The sequence below is a fragment of the Carcharodon carcharias genome, chromosome 6, assembly GCF_017639515.1.
Source record: "Carcharodon carcharias isolate sCarCar2 chromosome 6, sCarCar2.pri, whole genome shotgun sequence".
In the NCBI taxonomy this organism is placed as follows: domain Eukaryota; kingdom Metazoa; phylum Chordata; class Chondrichthyes; order Lamniformes; family Lamnidae; genus Carcharodon; species Carcharodon carcharias.
This window is the reverse complement of record NC_054472.1, coordinates 75,157,724-75,179,309: the sequence shown is the minus strand read 5'-3', so window position 1 is coordinate 75,179,309 and position 21,586 is coordinate 75,157,724. Positions and strand designations below refer to the sequence as shown.

Sequence of the window (21,586 nt, the reverse complement as noted above, 5' to 3'; positions counted from 1 at the left end):
GCTGCCCTCAACTTCTATGCCTCTGGCTCCTTCCAGGAGTCGGTGGGTGATCTTTGCGGTGTCTCCCAATCAGCTGTCCACACTTGTGTCAAGCAGGTTACAGATGCTGTATTCAGGCTTGCATTGATTTTCATCCACTACCGTTGGGACCAGGTAAGCCAGACACAGCCAGAGGCTTCACGGCCATTGCTGGCTTCCCCCGCGTCCAGGGTGCAATAGACTGTACACATGGCCATCAAGGCACCAGCAGGTGAGCCCGGTGCCTTCATCAACAGGAAGGGCTTCCACTCCATGAACGTGCAGATAGTGTGTGATCACAGGATGCTGATTCTACAAGCCTGTGCAAGGTACTCAGGCAGCTCCCACGACACCTCCATCCTCAGACACTCCCAGGTGCCGGGGCTCTTCTGTGCTCCAGCCCGGCTAGATGGATGGCTGCTGGGTGACGAGGTCTATCCCCTCAGAAGGTGACTCATGACGCCTCTCCGCCATCCAAGAACAGAAGTTGAGCAGTGGTATAATGGGAGCCATGCCTCCACAAGGGCTGTGGTGGAGAGAACCATCGGTCTTCTCAAGATGTGCTTCCAATGCCTGGACCACTCAGGGGGCGCACTCCTGTATCCCCCAGATCATGTGTCACTGATAGTGGTTGCATGCTGCACTCTCCACAATCTTGCGCTGGAAAGAGGGGATGCTGTGGATGATGAGGACGTTGACGCAGTGGCTGCGGCTGCACACGATGAGTCCAGCAGTGAGTTCGAAGATGAGCATGCACGGGGAAATGCTGAGGGGGTAGGCGCTGACCTGGGCATACTCCAAGAAGGCAGGGACACCCGGGAGGCTTTAATCCAATGAGCCTTCAGCTAGTACACCACATAAGGACCTCCAGGACAATAATGGGCTGTAGGCTCCAAACTCGATACCTAAGTGCAAAATCTGCCTGATTCGGAACAGTAACTAAGATCCTTGTTAACAAAGCTGAATGTCCCACAAAGCGCTCCTAATATTTTTGGAAACCATCCACCTGCAAAAGAAAAGAAGCACCCTCAGCCATAGTGACACGTCTGAATTTAATATTACAACCAAAGAAACTTAATGAAACAAAATGACAAAGCTGTTAAAAATCACACCAGCTTATAAAGACCTCATTGCCGGCCAACACAAAAGCACCGGTGATAAACATGTGGTGTGCCTACGGTGCCTTATGTTTACGTTTTCAGGTGCTACGTCTTGGTGCTGACCCCTCGCTGGGAGTGGCATCTGAGACAGCCTGCTGACTCTGCTGTCCTGTTGGCCTCGATGACCTTAGCAGTCGTCCTCTGGCCCGTGGAGCCTGTGCTGGCCCCGCTTGGGAGAGAGCTGCCAGTTCCACAGCTGGTATTTCCCTAGTCATCGTAGCCTCACTGGACGCAACGGGTCACTGTCAGAGGGGCAGAGGAGCTGCCGCCCTCATCCAGAGCGCCCTGAGAGGAGCCAACAGAGACGACAGGCTGTGCCAATGTGAGGTCGCTTTGGACCTCCCTACTCACCGTGGACGGATGGGCACCAAGTTAGGAAACTTGGTGCCCAGACAGTCTCGCACGTAGCACTGACCAGCTGAGGTCAATGCCTATGTGAGGGCTTGCTGGTCTGAGCACATCCCCAGGAAGCTCTGATGGGTCTCCTGGAGGAGCCTCTCCATGAGAGTGGCCCTGCTCCGCTGATGCTGAAAGGAAGAACAAGGACATTGGATCAGTTAACATGGAGACAATGTCAAAGTGTACCCCTGTCCCCCGGATCATTATGCGCTCATCCTTCCATAAGTAATGGTCAAGCCATGTTGTAAGTTTCAATCACTGAACATTCAGCACTGCCATGGCTGTTGGGAGAACAATGGTGACCTCACTGCTGCGCAAACATACCTGTCTATGCCACCCCAGCCTCACCGACACCAGTGGACCTAGGCACATGGCGCCTCTCCAAATCTAGGGCCTCCTGCTCGAAGCAGCTGAGAATCGCCAGCTGTGCCGGGCCACTACCGGTCCTCACCCATTTGGCAGCATTATGTGCATTCTTCTCCTGAAAAGGAGAGAAGAGCATTGATTAGTGCTACTTGTACCTGGACACTCTTTGCTGTCAGCCTACCCCAACCAGAGTGGGACACTGCAGGGCTCTAGTGCCTCCTCAACCCGCTGCTGCTGAACACTCACGTAAAGATGCTAGGCCTGCCATCCGCCACCTCCTGTCAGGTACATTTGGTCATATGGGGGTCCTCCTCCTCCCACCGAGCTGCCACCTCCATGAGGAGGGCAGCAAGGCAATCATCCAAAAAACAAGGGGCACAGTGCCCCCCTGCCCTACCCTCTTGCCTGGCCTGCTCACCAGCAGTGCTGTGGGGAGCACTTCCACTGGTTATGATTCGCAGCGTTTAAAAGGCTGCAGCAACTTTTTCAAACAGGCCACCAGGTCACTATTGGAACCGGCGGTTATTGCAGTCCTGCCGCCACGCGCCCACACCCGCTGTCCTTGGGAGCCGCGATTCATACAGGGTGGGCCTTAATTGGGCTGCACACCTAATATGGTGGCGCGGACCCGATTGCGGGCGGCGATTGGGTCTGCCCATGCCCGCTCCAATCCGTCTGCCTGACAGGCAGAAAATTCTGCCCAATGTCTTTGGATCTTTGCTTGGATATGACAGCATTGAGACCCAAGCAACAACAAGGATACTGAAATGCAAAGTTAAAGAGTAGCACACCTTTAGATTAGAAAGGATAGGCTGGAAGAGAACTTTGTGTGTGGAAATTGAGGGGCAGGATTTTTAGGTTGGCAGGCGGGCATGATCGACTGGTCCGGCTGGGGATCGGCCCCCGACCGCGATTTCACGCTGGCTGGCCAATTAACAGCCAGCCAGCTTGAAGCGCGCACTGCCGGGGTGGGGGTGAGAGGAGGATGAGCATTGAAGTCAGCGTGGGCGCAGGCAAACGCTCACAGAAAACACCGCGAAGGCAGAGAGCTGCCTCAGGGAGTTGAAGACATGAACAACCTAAAATGAAGGTCTCAGAAACCGCAAAAACGTGTCCAAGCTTCATAATCAGTCACCTGAAAATGTAAGTAATGAAATTGCTATCCACAGAAATTTATTTTAATTTTAATTTATCACAGAAACAACATCCCGACCGTAGTTGAGGTTGCCTGAAAAATGCAAAAGGCTGCTTGGCTGATTTGCTCACTTGTCAACTGTAATGTTGGACAGGCAACGAAAAATCTCTATTAATTGTACCATTAATGGGCTCAATTTCCCTCTTAATTGTTGGTGGGCATGCTTCTAAGTTTAGCATGTGCCCGCTGACTGAAATATCACGTGAGTGCGTGATGATATCTGGATGCTCACCCGATGTCATCACATCGTGAGTGGGCCGGGTGCGCGCTTGCCTGCTCGGCGAAAAATTTTGCCCAAGGAGTCACAGTTCAATCTGCCATCCAGGTGTAAAACTGGAATTGTGAATAGGCTGCCCATTGTAGAAACAGCCTGCTTTTCGTTTTCATTTCCATTGAAAACCTATCCCTGAATGTCCTTCAAAAGAAGTACCTATTTAAGAAATATCTAACAAGGTTCAATTGAGGCTTTATTTGTGTTTCAATTTCCAGTAAAGCAATAGCATTAAAAATAAGGAAGGGCAGTCTCAAATTACTAATGATGTTTGTTCCATTCTCATTTCAGTAGCTAGAAACACATTGTACCTGTACATTGGTATCAGCTTGGCTTATTGCAGAAAGGGAAAGAGTTCCCAATTTTTTGGGAGTATAGTGACTGAAAGTGGCTCAGACCAATAAAAGAGATCTCATGAAATGGAACTCAGCCTGCCATGTGAAAGTGATTAACTCATTAATGGGGAGTGCAAAAACAGACATGTTCTGGGGTTGCAACTCTTCCCACTTAGCTTCAAATAACACTGCAGCTTGTGACCTAATGGTGGAGTAGTCCTGGTTGGCTAACCCGCAGCTGTTTACCATGACCTGCACTGGACTGTGTTAAGGATTTTAACTTAATAAATTCTTCCAGCACCTCTTTGCACAATCGTCGAGATCTAAATCTTGGATCTTGTCAACCTAAATACTCTGACCTTAGGTATGTGGAATATGTCTCTATTAGGTGGTTCATTTAAGTCAATGGATACTCTACACTTTTGTGGGTTTATCAGTAGTCTGGTTTGGAGATTTAAGTACAATGATAGATTTTTATACAAGTCAAGCACCTAGCTGACAAAAAAACAATAATGTTGTGCAATGTAAATCACATAAGTGCTTTATTTTTAATAAACAGCTTGGTGTTCAGGAAGCTGAAATCAACAGACTTAATGAAAAAATGAAAGATCTGCAGAATGAAATTTGCAAACAAAAGAATATTGGCAATGTACAAGAAGATCGGCTGAGCCAGGCTGAAAAGTCTATTCAAGAATTTACACATGAACGGGAAATGCTCATTGAAAAGGTTTGTAGAAGGCAAAGTAAACAATTGCACATTTAAGTTACTGAGTGTAAGTAGTATTTTAGACAGTTATTGAAAAAGTATTTTATAATATTGAAGACTGTGCATGAAAAATAATTTCAAAATGACTGTTAAAAAGGTTTGGTCTTTCTATTTTCTCCATTAACATAATGACTACTTAGTTTCCACTACTAGGCTATTGATTGTTTGCTGCTTTCAGGTTCCACAGAGAACCATTCACCCTACAGTAGCTCCCCTGGATGGCCATTATGCAGTTGAGAACCTCACTAATCGATATTGTCTGACTATTCAACACAGGTACTTGGGGCTTGATTTTCAAGGCTCCCTGCTGACTGGTTTAGAAGGGGTGGGGGCAAGAAAGTACCTGGAAACCTGTTGGACAGCTTCCCAACACTGTCCCACCTCCTGGCAATTTTCCCAGGGTGGGCTGCCATGGCAGTTAGTGATGCTTCATGGAGTTGAGCAGACAATGAAGCTAATTAGTGCCCAAATCAAGGGCCATTTTCCCCCAGTCCTGCAAATTTCCTGACATTGCACGAACTTCTCACTTTGCTGGAAGCCGGGCAGTGCTACCCTCTCATAGGAAAGTGAGTGGACCGTGGATGGTTGAATTGATTGTCAGTATCAGGAGACTGCATTACTCACAGAGATCCATGAGCAGCTGCATGAGGGGTCAATCCTCCATCCTAGTCAGTAAAGGTGAAGGAGGCCATTTAGGAGGTTGCTTTATGTAATGTTACTCCAGTGCAGCCTCTGGACTTCCTTATGGTCCTGACATTGGTGGCTGGGCCCCCTGGAAAATTCAGGCCAGGGTAGCTAACTTGATTCTGGCCTCAATTCTCATCTATGCACATGCATTACCTCCAGTGGTCTATGACATTTGGGAATTGATACTCCCCATTCTAACCTAGGCACTAAAATAAGCTTGGAAATGATTTTGAGTGAAGCAAACTATTAATTATCATTTAGTAGTACAGGACTTGAGTATCGCTGAAAAAAGACACATCTCAAAGCTTTTCGTCTTGCACTCATCAGGACATTTGCAAGAATACCAAATGTAAAGGGAACAACAATTTATACTTCATGAAAAGATCGATAGTGTTGGATGGTTGGCAAATTGACTCTGATTGGTAGACGTGTGGCCATGGAGAATGCACCAGTTAACTGATGATTGACAGTTAACTGCCAAGCTTTGTTTAAATTAACATGTCAAACTGCGAGCCTGACTAACAATTCTAAATTGTTTGTCAGCATAATTCTTAGCACACTCAGCATTGTTTAGCAAGTGGTGTCCAATCACAGAATCACGTCTAATGCTGGACACTGTGTTTTGAGCTTTGCAAGCATGGGCTGGTTGGGTATGGTCACTACCTTGCCTGTTGCGAACAGCCAGAGGGGCTAAACGTCCAAGCCTTTTGAATTGATAAGAATGCTTGAGGGGCCTTTTGTGTTAGCAGACCCTCTGTTGACTGCTGGCAAGCCTGGGTTATCAAATGCAAATGGACTTTTTATAGCTCTCTTTGAAGTTGGGTTGCACAGTCCCAGGTGATCTTCATGGCTCCTCAGAGATAATGAGGTATAAAAGTTTTCCTGAAACTGCAAAGTGTCTTCTTTTATTCTGTGGTCACAGACAGACATAGGTTCAGCAATTTTAAGGATCGTGGTCAGCCAAGGTTCAGTTTTAAAATTTAGAGATATATATTATAAAAAAGTACAATATGAGATCGTAGTCCATCACACGTGCTATGAGCTACACATATTAATACACAGAGCCCTGTTCCTAGCAGACAGAAAGAACAAAAACACACGCCTGTTTCAACTGAACAAAATAGGTGACAGCCATTCTCTGGTTCATTCCCCAGGGCAATACCTTAACCAGTCAGTCAACCTGCCTGGTTTGAATGTAAACAAAGCTTGGCTGTTAACTGTCAGTCATCTGTTAATTAGTGCATTCTGTATGGCAATGCCCCTACCAATCACAGTCCATTTGCCAACCAATCAGCATTCTTTTCTTTTGAAGTATAAATTGTTGTTCCTTTTACATTTGATATTCTTGCGAATGTCCTGATGAGTACAAGACACAAACGTTAGACATGTGTCTTTTTACAAAATATAATTTGTAGAATTTCATGCAGAGGAATATCTATTTGATAAAATGCTTTTTTAAAAAAATATAGCTACAAGCCAATAAAAAAAATATAGCACAGTTGCACAATGATTTGGATGTCGCAAAGCAATCTTACAATGTCGATTTGGAACGATGGTCACAAAAGAACTTTTTGTTGCAAAATGAGTTGGATTCAACGGGAACTGAATTGCAGGATACTCTTGGTAAAGTGCAAGAATACAAGGCAAGAGTAATACAACTCAAAGAAGACTTGGAAAAAACAAAGCGTCTTCATCATGACTCTGCAAGCCAAGTAAGTGTTAAGAAAACCCTGAATATATTGCACTAAACATCAGTCATTAACTTTTGATTAAATCTTTTTCAATTTTTAACTACAGTGATTAGGCTCAACCTGCTAAACTAAATATTCTCTTCTATATATTATCCTTACTATTGTCTTTATGTTGATAAAAGCAATTTTTAAAATTTAAACTCATTTAAACTTTGGATTGACAAAGGGTGTAAGAGTTCGAGGATTTTAATAATTGGCATACTTTAGGACACCCCACAATTGGAAACTAAAAAAGACTTCTTTGGTGTTTTGTGGCTATTTCAGAAGAAGGTAGAATTTCGGTGAAATTACTCCAAATAAAAAGTCTGCTTGTTGACATTTTCCACTTATTAATACTCAATTTCTTAATAACAAATAATTACTACGTAGCAGAAATATTGCTATGTAACTGCATATTTGTTTAAGTAAATTTTCTCCTAAGCGATATGATCTATAAAATTTATTATGATTGTTATGGTTAAACAAATAGTAAACACGTCAATTGCTTAAAGTGTCAATTGCTAAAACCAGCAACAAATCTTGAAGTAAATCTATCAATACTTTACCTCTGACATCTGCCTGGACTAGTTTTCATGTTTTATTGAGCAAAAACGTGGGCCCGAAACTTACGCTTGACAGGCGTGCATGATCTGCGGGCCCAGAAATAGGCACGAAATGTGCCTCTGGCTGTGATCACAATTTCACACTGGCCAATTAGCAGGCAGTCAGTGTGAAATGCAAGCTGAGAAAGGCTCGGCGCTGCCAGGGAGGGGATTGGTGGGGGGGGGGTGTGCATAAGAAGAGGGCGAGCGCCGAGAAAAGTGAGGGTGTGGTTGGGCGCTTCTGACCAGCTCCCTGAAGGCAGACAGCTGCTGGGTAGCCAAAGACCTGTACAAATTAAATGAAAAGAAAAACATGCAGTAAACTGTGTCTATGCAGCCCATTCAAGCACCTGACAGCAGAACTCAAAAGACCCTGGACCCAGACATTTTAAATTATATTTCACCCTGAACGTTTCATTCCATCCTGGATTAAGGTTGTAGCGGAAAAGTGAAGGCCGCCTGGCCGATTGGCCTGTCTGTCAACTGTAAAGGTGGACGGGCCATGTAAAATCACTTTCATTTGACTCTTTAATGGGTTTAATTGCTCACTTAGTTGTTGGCTGGTGCGCTTCCAACTGCCCCGCGAGCCCACCGAACAAAATATCACACAAGGACATTGGGACGCATGCCTGACATCTTGTGCAATTTCACATGCTGTCAGGTCAGGCGTGCGCCTTCTTAACGTAAAATTCTGGCCGTGTTCTTTATGCAAGTGATTCCTAGAGGCTAAAATTAACGTTTTCAAATATATGCATTCATCTGATCTTTTTCTAGAAAGCTAAACAGCTCCAACAAAAGCCAGTGAGAAATGACATTGCCTTGTAACAAAGCAAACTGTTTGTTTCTAAAGGTTGAACAACACAAAGAGACCATCCAAAAACAAAATGGTGAGAATTTGCATTTAAGAGAGCAGATTGATCTTCTAAAGGATAAAATTACAGAATGTCACATTCAGGCAAAAGCTTCTGAATCTACTGCAGATCTGTACAAGCAGAAATGTCAAGCAAACACAGATAGAATACAAGAGCTAGAGAAACTTGTGCGAAGCTCTGAAGAAGAATCAACATATTCGAGTAATCAGGTATGTTCTCTTTTATGAGTAGTTTTGTTTTGTTGCTTGATTGCATTATTAATCAAATTAATTATATATTTAAGCATACAATATCTCAGCTGAAAAACCATGCACTTCTATTGCTTTGCAACCTTCACCAGTGCAAAATGTCTGTAAGGTATACTTTTTTTTTTCTGAATCACCTGGACAGTATTCTACAGAGCAAATCACCTGTCTATTAGAGAACCCTTTGTGATTTCCATTCTGAAGAATGGATCAGATGGATTCTATAATTGGTAGGTTGTAAATCTCTCCCAGCCTGAAGTATTCATTCACTTATTTTCTCACCGAGATATCTTCACTGTGTTCCCCCTCAACCTCTGCACTGAGCGACTTCTTATCCTCAGTGATTTCAACCTCAACTTAAATTCATCATGCATTCACTCTTCTGAATTCACTGATCTCCTAACCTCTCCCTGCATGTGGACTCCACCACCTTTATGTGTGGTCACCTGATTGCTCTTGCCATCTCTTGTGGCCTCACTATTCACATTACATGAGTCATATTTCTGATCACTTCCTTGTCTCACTCTTCAACCACATCCCCCTTACACCTCCCAACCCTACTTCCTTCTCTGTCTGCCCTGGAAAAATGCCAACTGTCTAGGCTTTGACCCTCTGTTCACCACAATATTTCTGCAGTTACTGATCTTCTCAAACAAATGCTCAACTCCTCTTTGATGTCTTTGTTCCCATGAAAACCATTACTGTATTCCACCTTGGCCATTCCCCCAGTAGAGGCCTCATGAGCTTCTCAGTGTTGATGTTGGAAGTCAGGGTGGAACAGGCAGTTTAAGTATAGAAAAAAAGTTGGGGGTTATATTTTCATTTCAGGATGATCCCATAATAGTGAGCAGTTTTAGTAGACTAGAGCAGGGTCCAATAGTAATTTATGTAGTTTAGCCAGATTTGGAGGTGATTGTGACCATTGGATCAGTTGCCTCTGCCACTTACCTCCATTCTCCTAGCCCAATGGGCCAAACTTTCTCTAAGGTGTCCCCCTCAGCCTCTGCACTGTATTTATTTCGAGATACGTGTACTGATTCAGAAGTAATAAGTCCACCAAGACTTTTAGAAATTTTAAAAAAGCTAAATTAAAATATTGATTAACAAAAGAAAAGATTTCAAGCACAAATATAGGACTACAAACTACTACTATAGTAACTTTTAAAATTACTAATTAACCTGACTCCCAGTTATACCCCTATAAGGCAATGGTCCAAAAAAAAGATTTTAGATTTTAAACAGATTCAGCAAATTAACACAATACCCTAGACAGTGGAATTCCAAATGACTTTTCTCCAGCTTTGGCTTTGGTAGATAGCAGGCTTATGCACAAATGCTGGAGGCTTCATTAAGGTTACTTCACGCGCTTCTGTTGGATCTCACAATGCCTTCTCCTGACACATAGCCTCATTCCTCTTTATATATGTTTCTCTTTTTTTAATATGTAAATTCTATTGTTTCATATGTCTTTGAAACTATATCTTCCTCACAATATAAAAACTTTCATGCTGCTACTATTTATTGTCTGTAACCTTTGGAGAAAAATAAGCACATTTCTTAGCCTCGCTTATTTGGCTAATTGTAAACAAACTGAGATCCCTTTGAAATCGAAATCTCCCCATAACTATCTAAAAATACAAATTCCCTCACACCTTACATGCCAAGCCAGCATCCATGTTTACTCATTAGCATATCAAGCACCTGGCTTGTTTTGATGAGTTAAACTTGCAGTCTACTTGACTCCAAATGTAATTAAATCACACATAGACAGACCCAGCTACTTACCACTATAAACCTACTTTACAATAAACCAGAAAAATATTATGAAAATTATTATACTCTCATGACACCCACATCTAGTGCTAGATGAACAGAAATTTCTTCCAGTTAAATATCAGGAAAACCAAAACCAATGTCTTTGGTCTCCACCACAAACTTCGTTCCCTAGCCACTGACTCCATTCCTTCCCCTTGTACCTATCATGAGGCTGAAACAGACTGTTAGAAACCTTGGTATCATTTGACCCCGGGATGAACTTCAGACCACTTATCTGAGGCATCACAAAGACCATCTCTTTCCACTTCCATAACATTCCCAGATTCCATCCTTCCTCAGCACATCTGCTGAAACCATCATCAACAACAACATATAGTGCTTGTAACATAATAAACTATCCCAAGTCACTTCACAGGTGGCATATAATGCAAAATAAGACTCTTGGTGAAAGACAGGTTTTAAGTAGTGCCTTAAAGGAACAAAGAGAGGTAGAGAGTCAGAGAGGTTTAGGGAGGGAATTCAAAAGCTGAGGGCCTAGGTAGCTGAAGGCATGGCCACCAATGGAGCAAATAAATTCAGGGATGCTCAAGAGAACAGAATTAGGTGAGAACAGATAACTTGAGTCCCATGGCTTGAGGAGATTAAAGAGCTGGGAAGAGGCAAGGTTATGGAAGGATGTGAAAACATGGATGACAATTTTAAAATCAAGGCATTGCTTGACTGGGAGCAGATGTAGATCAGCAAGCACAGGGGTGAGGGAGATCAGAATTTGGTGTGTGGGGTTTGGATGGGCAGCAAAGATTTGGATGACTTGAAGTTTATGGAGGGTAGAATTTTGGAGCGCAGCCAGGAGTGCATCGGAATAGTCAAGTCCAGAAGTAGCAAAGGCATGAATGAGGGTTTCAGCTCAGATGAGCTGAGTGGGGGAAAATTGGCCAATTCCACACAGGTGGAATTAAATGATCTTGGAGATAGCACGGGTTGGCAGCTCATCTCGAGATCAAGTATGATCTTGTTTAGTCTCAGACATTTTCCAGGGAGAGGAATGGAGTCAGTAGCTGGGGAACAGAGTTTGGAGCAGCGACCAAAACCAATATCTTCAATCTTACCAGTATTTTATTGGAGGAAATTTCAACTCATCCAGTACTTAACCTCTCCGTGTTTCTATCTCTCTCTTTTAGCCTACCCATTTAATAAGCTTTTGGCCATCTGACCTAATATCTCCTATGGGGCTGTGTCAAATTTTTCTTTGTAATGCTCCTGTGAAGTGACTTGGGGTGCTTTATTACATTAAAAGTGCTATAGCAATACAAATTATTGTTGTTGCTTCTGCCTTAGGACATTTTTGCAGCATGTGGTTGGCTTTAGTGAAATAGCCTCTGAGGTGTTTCTTCAGGTTGTGTTACTGACGATAGAGGTATGACAGAGGCTAGAGGTACCTTCATACCATGAATGTATGATGTCAGTTTTCGCCTGAAGCGAATATTGTGGGTGTATTTTCTCTGTCATTGTTGTCTCTGGTCTGGCATTTGGTAGTTGTGATCCTGGAGTTACAGATAAGGCTGGAGATGACACTAATAGCAAACTATATTTTATTTAACATTATGCTATGTACAAAGTAGTTCTAATGCAAGGTGCTACATGGAACTCTCTCCCCCATGCTCTGTTAAGATGTGATCTTACCTCACTGATGATGTAGACTATATATTTACATATTTAATATTAACCCTTTATAGGATTCAAGTTCTCTCTCTTGAACTCTGTTGAGTAGCTTGTGAATTTTCACAGACTGTTGGTTCGCTGTTCAGGTTGCCTTTCTGATCATATGGATACTTAGTGCATTCAACTGGTGGTCTTCTCCTTGCTGGTATGAGTGCACTTCTATTCCTTTTCACTATCCCATTCTCTGTTTCAACCTGATAAGATCTTGGACTTCTTGTCTTTTCCAGTACTTGGCCTTCTCTGTTCTGGGCCAGGATTTTACGGGCCCGCCACAGTGTGTCTCTCCACGACGGATGCAGCGAGCCATTTAAATCTCTATTCAATTCGGCAGAACCATAATATTCCACCAGTTGGAGGGGCCGTAAAATCCTGACCGTGGTGTCTAATCCAGACTGAATCACCTGGCTGGAGTTCTGGTAGCTCATGCACTGTATGACGTTGATTGTAATTCTTTGCCTAATTGCACGATATTCATCCTCCTTCTCCCTTACTCTCTGTGCCAGAGAATTTTAGACATGGCATGAGCTTATGTGAAAGAACAGGAAGTTGAGTGCATAATATTCTTCTCATCAGTAGTTCTGAAGGAGCTCACCCATTCTGTAGTGGTGTGGAATGGTAGGTGAACAGAGTTAAGTTGAGATCATCATTCTTTTTTCAAAGCTTTGACTATTCTAACACCTCTTTTGGCCTCACCATTTGTTTGTGGGTACCTGGGCGATCTAGTTGTGTGTCAAATCCATAGTCTTCTGTTAATTTCCTGATTATGTCATTCGCAAATTTTGGACCATTGTCAGAAATGACAAGATCTGGAATGCCATTTATGGCAAACATTTCTTTTAGTGAATCGATGATTGCCTCTGCCTCTGAGGGTATTCCATGAGGACATTTAACCTCAATGCATCTGGAGTAATAGTCGACAACTGAGGCCTGTATTCCCCCTTGAGCTCAAATAAGTCCATTCCAAGATGCTGCCAGGGTCTAGATGGAAATGAGGATACCATCAAAAGTTCCTTCTGCTCTAGGTGATGGATGGTACAGATGATGCAGCTCAAAATCATGTCCTGTAGTGACTTTGAACTTCTAGGCAACCATAATTTTGTGCCCTAACACAACACTTTGTAATTCCTAGGCGTTTGTTGTGTATCCTTTGAAGGATTTTGATTCTGAGGACTCTTGTGTGACCAACTTCTTACTGTAGATTAATAATTCACCCCCAGTACTGAGATATCTGTGTTGTTCGAAGTACTGTTTTAGGATGATATTGTTAGGAATATATCCTGGCCATTCATTTACTGATATGTTCTTTGCTGGTCTTTTCTGCTAGTCCGAATTCTGTTCTGTTTCTGGTGAACTTGCAACGCCAGTTCTGCCACTTCTCAGCATGGTCCAGGCCTTCCATGTGGTCGAGGCACTCAGGTAGAAGTAGGACTTTTCCCTCTCTTCTTTTTACTGTTGCTTCTTCTGGAGTACGGCTGAAGATCTTCCCATGCTGTTCTTGTCCTGCAGTCACTTCCCTCGCTGCTCCTTCCAGTCGCTGGGCTCTTCATTTGTTGCTCCTTGCATTGTGATTAACTGTTGACATCATCTGTTATTGTTTTCTTTGGTTGGGTATGTGGTAGTTGGGGTCCTGGACTTACAGATAAGGCTGGAGGCAATACTATAAACAAACTCCATGGCCTGAATTTCACGCTCCCACGCTAGCGGGTTTTTAGGTGAGGGGGAGCACGAAATTGAATGAACGGGATTCCCTCTGGGTTCCCGCCTGTCCTGACCTCACAGAGATTTTACACTGAGGCAGGCAAGGCCTCGGATGGGACACCTGCCCTTGCCCTAATTGAGGCCCTTAAGTGGCCAAAAGGCCGTGTCCTGCACAGTCTCAATTTTTAGGCTGGTGGGAAGATTTACCTGACATGGGGGAAGGCTGAAAAAGAACGGGCTTAGATCTTGGGCAGGAAGGAACGGGGGCGCCTCCATCAGAAGCCCCCTTCTGACCTCAGGTGTCCCCCCTGAGGTGGGCCACTGGACCTTTCTCCAGCCCCGCCCCCAGCCTCACCGCCAACACACCGATCACCCCCATTGCTCCCCCCAGGCACCTTCTACCCTCCCCGCCCTGAGATCCCTTAAACTTGCCTTGTTCTCCGGTCCCGGGACTTAGGCTCAGCCATTTTCATGCACTTCCTCTTCAGTCCAGTGCAGCTCCTGTTACTGCAGGGACTGGTGAGCTGCTGACCAATCAGATTCATGGCAGTTCTCTAAGGTGGGATTTCCTCCTGAGTGAGAGGCTGAAGTCCCACCTGCAGCTAATTGACGCTCATTCAAGTTTTCCCCGCTGATTCTTCGGATCGCGAGAAGAGAGACCCAACGATCCGAAAATTTCAGGCCTATGTTTGATTTAATGTTTTGCCAACTATTTCCAAGGTAGTCTCTACACAGTGCTTCACATGGAACTATCTCACTCCATAGTCTAGGCGATCTTGTATCACTAATGTAGGCTATATATTTAAATATTCAATATTAACACTTTATATTGTGTTTTCCTCTGTATGTAAAGATAAAATCCTCTTTAGCTTAAATTCAGTAGAGGATAACTTCTTTACCTTTACTACATATAACAAAATTGAATTTTCAGAGGAAGATGGATATGTATGACCTGAAGGAATTCCCGGCAGTGCACAAAACATTTCTCTGCTCCTATGTCACAGTTGTTTTAATGTACTTATTGCTTCTTGTTCAAGAATTAGGTTCTAAGACCTGCCAATAGCATCATGGCCAGCGTACTTCCATGTGACAATATGTACTTCATTTGATAATGGCTCCCAAAATTTTATTTGGAGTCATTGGTCAGACCTGGTGGATAGTAAAATTCAAACAGTGGAACTGATTTTCGTGTCTAAAATGCTGGTTTCTGACACTTCACAGGGTGTTGCAAACCAGAAAAAGGGTGGAAAAAGATGTTTAATCTTTTTGCACATGGAAGCTTTTCCATCAAACAAGGAAAAAGTAAATAACACGTGGATGAAATAATGATGCGTGCTGTGTTATTTTCCTGTCTTCTTGCTTTGCACAAGGCAGAATCACCCAATATACTGGGCACACACAGTTTCTGGGTTGCAGTTGTAGGCTAATAGAAATCCAGTGAGTGGGGGAAGAGGTTGTGGGCAGCAACTTTATTTTGAATTTAATCATTTTGGAGAATTTTTTCAGTAAATTTAAAAGCTTTGTGCTACGTGCACTTGAGATCAAGGGAATTTTTAGACCACAGTCAGGGTTACATTTTAGAACCATAATCTTTGTGCCTTTGGTGTTCTTTTCAGAATACCATTGTGTGTGTGGGCCTAGAACTTTCTCCAAGTTCTGGATTTTTCACTGAAGTCACCAAACAGTGCAACAGATTGAGAAATTTCACAGGCAAATGACGTCCAGTGCAAGTTGAGTTTCCGCACTCTTTTGCACTGGTTTAAAAACATTGGACAGGAAGCCATGTCTCAGCCAATTCCGCAACTGCCCCCCCCCCAAAAAACAAGCTGGCCATGCCTGCAGGTTGAAGTAATCAGCATGCTGAGCTCCCGCTAATTACACCTATACGGGACCCTTCGAGGAGGCCCAGGGCATTAATAGACAGTATTTTAAAGCTTTTAGATATTAAAATATATTTAATTTATTCAAAAACTGAGTAAGTTGTTCTGTATGGCTTTTTAAAATCATTTTGAATTATTCAAAATCAGGTTACTCACAAGTGGTGGACTTGGCACTCTGATTAAAAATATTTACTTTTTTTTAATAAACCTACTTTTCACCTGTAATAATAAAGCTGTACCAGGTCACCACTCATAAAAACATCAAGGAATAATTTTTAACGTAAATTTTTTTGGAATTACATTCTAAAATGTTGCCTGATTTTACTGGTTCATGGAAGGCTTTACATTCAGTGAGATGCAAATGAGTTTGAATTTAACATGAACAAAAAAATATTCAATTTTGAAAACTGTGCATGGATCATTGATTAAACCCAAAGTGAAAACTCTACCCCTTGTTTCTTGGAGGAAAATTCAATTAAAGAGGAACATTTGGGTAGCAGGAAAGTAAGGCAGTGTTACAGGAGGAGGACTACCACCTAATATCACCCTGTAATCAGCTGTTGAAGAATTACCTTGACCTGACTGGGGAGAATGTATGCGGAAGCTCAAATGCTGCATAAGACAATGACAGAGGTATGGGGTGGAATTTTCCCATCCTGCCCGTGGTGGGTTTTGTTAGGGAAGGAAACAGTTAAAGAAGTTCAATTGCTAATTATTAGGCTGTTCAACCTGGGTATCAATTTGGTTGTATAAAAGGGGTAACAGCTGAGACTAGTGCTAACTGGAGAGTTTTGTGACAAGCAATAAAACGCTGAAGGAGTCTGTCTTGGTTTCGGTCTTCATTTCTAAACAACTATTGGAACTTAACAGTGGTAGCAGAGGATGGTTCCTGCTTGCAAGTAAAAAGATTGGAAACTAAGCTTTCTTTGGACAAAAGACTGTATTTGGAGTTAACTTTAAGAGCAGAGTGGTTTTGAGCCACTCAAAAAAGAAAATGGCTGAATCGAAATGTAGAATGTCGGGGTAGGATCACTCACCGATGTTTTCGGAGCATCAACCATATGACCAATAGAAAAATGAAGTTACCATGTGGACACGAGTTACATCCTGGCCAAAGAAAAAACAGGGGATGGCTTTGGCACTTTCGTTACCATATGAAAGCAAAATAAGATGCAAAGTAATTTTGGAGTTGGAGTCTAAGCATTTAGACACAAATGAAGTTTTAGAAACTTTATCAGATTTTATGGATAAGATCGATCAAAAAGATGATTTATTAAGTGCTTATGAAGCATGGTCTGATTTTGACAAACTTAGAATGTTGGAAGAAAATTCCATAGAGGATTACATAATGGAATTCAGTAGATCATATACAAGATTGCAAAAGTTCCATCTAGAAATTCCCCAATTAGTGCTGGTGTTCAAGTTACTAGACTGTACCAAAGTATTGAACATAGACTAGCTTCTAGTTCTAACGGGAGTTAAGTTTGAAGAAAGACACACACTGTTGGAACAGATGTCAGAAGTGCTAAAAAAAATTCCTTGGAAAACATTCCTATTCGGCACCATTCATGATGCAAATGAGCCATTCAGCGGTAAGGCAGAAAATGGAGGATACAATGTTAATGGAAAGGCAAGATTGTTTAGAAACAGGATGCAGGTGTCAGTACAAAAGGAGATTTGTAACTAGAAACAAAGGGGACAGAAACACCTCAGACAATCAGTGTTTTAGATGCATTTCAAAATACCATATGCGATGAACTGTCCTAAATGATATAATAAGGTATTTGAGATTAAACATGAGACAGAAGACTCAGAGGAAGAAGCTGGAGATATTGACCAAAGAGAGGGAGTTGTATTAGTCACAAGAAGTTGCAGCCTGGTGATGAATGTCTTGGCAGAGTCCTTCAACTGTGCAGTGCTAGATAGTGGATGCATGTCTACTAACTGTGGATTAGACTGGTTAAAATACTACCTGGACTCCTTAAATGACAAGGACTGGAATAAGGGCCAGGATTTTCTTCTCGGCGATTTGGGGGCGGGGCCCAGTCACCGAGGGGAAAATGATGTGGGATGACGTCGGGAGGAATCCCCGACGTCACCCTGGTCCATCTAAGTTTTTAGGAAGGCAGGCAGACAGTGAAAGCAGCTGTCCGCCCATCGACCTGTCAATGGCCAATTGAGGCCATTGACAGGTTATTTAAAGTAATTAAAGCCCTGCCCGGCCAACCTTAAGGCTGGCGGGCAGGCCAGGAGCCCCAGCGGACTCCAGATTATTGATGAAACTTCATCCACTGTCAGGATGAAGTTTCATGTCTGTATTGTAAAAAATTAATAAAGTTTATGTGGTCTTTATTAACATGTCCCATCTTGTGTGACATTGTCACATGAGGGGAACATGTTAATAATTTTTTAATGTTTCTATTTTTAATGTTTTTGACACTGTCAGTATTCTCCCTGAGACAGCACTTTGCGTCAGGGAGAAATGCGCGCTTTTGCGAAAGAGCGCACCTTGACAGCTGGGGATTCTGTCCCGCCCCTCCCCCCCATACAGGAAGCGCATAGCGCTTCCCGTTGGGGATGGCGCTGGGCGGGCCTTAATTGGCCCACCCACTTAAAATGGCGAAGGGCCTCGTCTCAGTGGCGGGGGTCGGCTGCCCACCCGCTGCCAAGCCAGTGGGGCCCGTCCACCATCCAAGGGCAAAATTCTGCCCACGGTTAAAGAATTTGAGAGTTCCACCAGTTTTAGATTTGGAGATGATAATTCCCTAAATTTTTTAAAAAGGGCTGCGATTCCCTGTAAGATAGCTGGAGTCAATCATTTCATCAGCACGTCCAGTGAAATACCGTTACTGTTGAGCAGACCATTAATGAAGAAAGCGTAAATGAAGCTGGACATGGAAAATGACAAGGCCATTGTATTTGGAAAACCTGTGGATTTACAATTTACGCAACCTGGACATTACTGTATTCCTTTAATGAAACCTAACTTTTCTACGAAAAGAAGTGCTATTAGGTGAAGGAGGGAGAGGCGACACCGAGCGCAGCTGCAAGAAGAGGCCCCACCTGAGGCCCAGGGTCAAGGGGAGCCAGAGCAAGAGCAAGAGGGTCAGGAGGAGAGACCCAGACAACAGAGGCAACTCGCCAGACCTAGGGTATAACGAGGGAGACTCCTATTTATAAATGAGTGTGAGACAATGCCAGGCATGTCTCTGCTTATCCCAAGCTCTGGTAGATCACATCTGCCACGTTCTTCGTGAAAACCTGACATGCCGTGGAATTGGAGGCTATCCCCTGCCAGTGGCTTTAAAGGCGACCGCCGTGCCGAATACTTTTGCATGTGGGTCTTTCTAAGGATCCACAGGGGACCTCTGCAACATCTGTCAATCTGCAAAGGATAGATGCATAAAGGAGGTCACAGGTGCCCTTTACAGCAAGGCACATCACTATGTGATATTTGCTGTGGACGAAGATAGCCAGGCTGCAAGATTCATCGGTTTCGTTTCTATCTCAGGCTTCCCAAGAGTGCAGAGTGCAAACATCTGTACCCATGTGGCTTTAAGGGCTCCAAGACAGCAGCCTCTAATGTTTATAAATTACAAAGGCTGCTGCTCCATCATTGTTCAACTGGTGTGCGATCATCGGAAGCACATACTGCACATTTGTGCACAGTACCCTGGGAGTTGCCCTGACTCATACATCCTGAGTTACTCCCAGGTGCCTCAGATTTTCAAAGGGCCTGAACGTCGGCAGAGATGGCTGCTTGGGGATAAGGGGTACCCACTGAAACGTTGGCTGATGACACCGGTGAGTTGCTCTGAGTTGTTCTGCTCAAGCTCCACATGGTCCCTAATCGAGCAGACCGTTGGCACTCTGAAGATGTGCTTCAGATGTTTGGACCTCTCAGGCGGCACAGTACTGTTCACTCCTGACAGGTTTTCACACATTATTACTGTGTGTTGAGCCCTTCACAGCCTGGCACTACAAAGAGGTGATCCCTTGTCAGAGGGTGAAATGGAGGAGGATGAGAGCTCTTTGGAGGATGAAGATCAGGAAGGTCAGAAACCTCAGGGCAATGAGGGTCAATTTGAAGGTGGCAGTGCTATAGAGGAAGCAAAACCTGGGAGATGTGCCAGTGACATTTGAATCACTGCCAGATTTTAGGAGGAGTAAAGTGAAGACAAGGGAAATGGCCACTGTTCTTCTGGCCTTCATTGCCATTTCATTTCATCTCAAGGGACGTTCAACCAGTCACATTGAGAGTTAGTCTAGCATTCACACTTGTACCTTCTAGACTCATGATTCACCAGGCCATGACCTCTAAGGAAGTCAGCAGTGCCTTCCTGTGTGCGTTCGCTCTGGGGAGTGAGAGTACACTCAATAATGAGAACAATGCAAATACTTACTTGAAGCAGTCATCGCCACAAAAGTGAGAAACTACAGTGGGCAGTGAGATGAGGACGTGGTTGGGTATCTCCTCCTCCCATCCATGCCTTGTCCTTTGGCACTACCACTGAGGAGGCACAATTGCCGCTATTCCCTCAAGGCTGCTGAGTTGCTCTCGCAAAATGATGTTCCGTGAGGACAAAGGGTTGCAAGCACATAAATCACACACTTCCAATAAAGATTTTTACACATCTCCCTGACATTAAACAAGGGTGAAGATATCTTCTTTAGTGAGGCTGACGTCACATGAATGTGAATCTCAGAGAGGGTCACTATCACTGAGTGAGAGGATGGCTAAACCTGGAGATAAGAGGATTCAAATGTACATGATTACAACACCTTCAGTCGACCAAACTATCCACATAACCATCTAATGTATTTACAGAAGTGCAATATTTTTACATTGGTACCGTACCTGTGATCCAAAAGTGATTTCAATATTTCTTAATTTTCCTAATCCTACCACTACACCTGGGTACAGCCCCGACATTTGCAGTAGAGGTGGAGGCAATCTGCTGACTGCTACATCCTGATGTTGGTGATGGCCTTGGCAGACATCTTCTGGTGGCCCAAGGCCTGGAGGGTCCCGGTCTGATAAGAGTCCCCTGCACAAAGGCAGATGCACCCTCCTCGACTTGAACAGCTGGAGCGGATTGGGTCACAGACAGAGGGGACTCCAAGCGGCTGCACATCCTTGGGTTCTGAGAGGAAGCCCCTGGGGTGTCCGGCTGACACTCACCCTCCCTGTGGCAGCAAAGGAGATGGTGCACCTGGAGGGAGGTCAAGGTGCCTTGTACCCCTGTCGCCTACATCTTGAGGGTACCCACCAGGCTGTGTGACCACAGAATGCAGAGCCAAGCACAAATCCAGCAAGGTCTGCTGGACCAAGGTCACCATGGTGGTTGCCAGCCTTCCCATGGTAACCTCGAAGCGCTCGCATATCAGAGCCACGACATCGGACAGAACATGGATGGACTCTTCCAGCCTTCGCTCTAGTCTGCTAAATGACTGCTGAATCTCTGCCTGATGTTCTGCCACCTGTTGTGGCATCTCCAGCATTGAGTTGGTGGCCACTCACAGAGGCTCATCATCTGACTTGAACTAAGTGGGTGACTGGTCTCCTGCAGCCCTCCGACTGCTGGAGACCTGGGCTGTCCCTGCCTCCGACTGCTGTGAGGACTTGTCAGTGAGGTGTTCTCCAGTAGTTGAGCCTGAGGTGTGTGTCTCTGCCCTGGTGCAGGGTACGGGTGAGCGCTGTGACGGGTCTTCAGGAGCTTCCTCTTCTGACGTGGTCTGGGGGCTCAGAGCTCTGGTGGGCTGTCTTGTGGGCCTCAATCTGCTGGAGCCTAAAGGATAGAGAATAGAGTTTTAGTTGATGAGCAAGAGGATTATAAGACTGCATGTCACTCACTGTAATTGTC

The 21,586-nt window shown here is 44.1% G+C and overlaps 1 protein-coding gene across 1 annotated transcript in view; it reads left to right on the top strand.

The window, feature by feature from the left end:
* The first annotated feature begins 4,345 nt into the window (after nucleotides 1-4,345).
* Nucleotides 4,346-21,586, top strand: part of LOC121278803 (polyamine-modulated factor 1-binding protein 1-like) — a 357,653-nt gene continuing 340,412 nt past the window's right edge. The window contains exons 1-3 of the mRNA XM_041189256.1: nucleotides 4,346-4,471; nucleotides 6,667-6,909; nucleotides 8,380-8,610. Of these exons, the coding sequence (XP_041045190.1) occupies nucleotides 4,346-4,471; nucleotides 6,667-6,909; nucleotides 8,380-8,610 (600 nt within the window). The remainder of the gene's footprint in view (nucleotides 4,472-6,666; nucleotides 6,910-8,379; nucleotides 8,611-21,586) is intronic.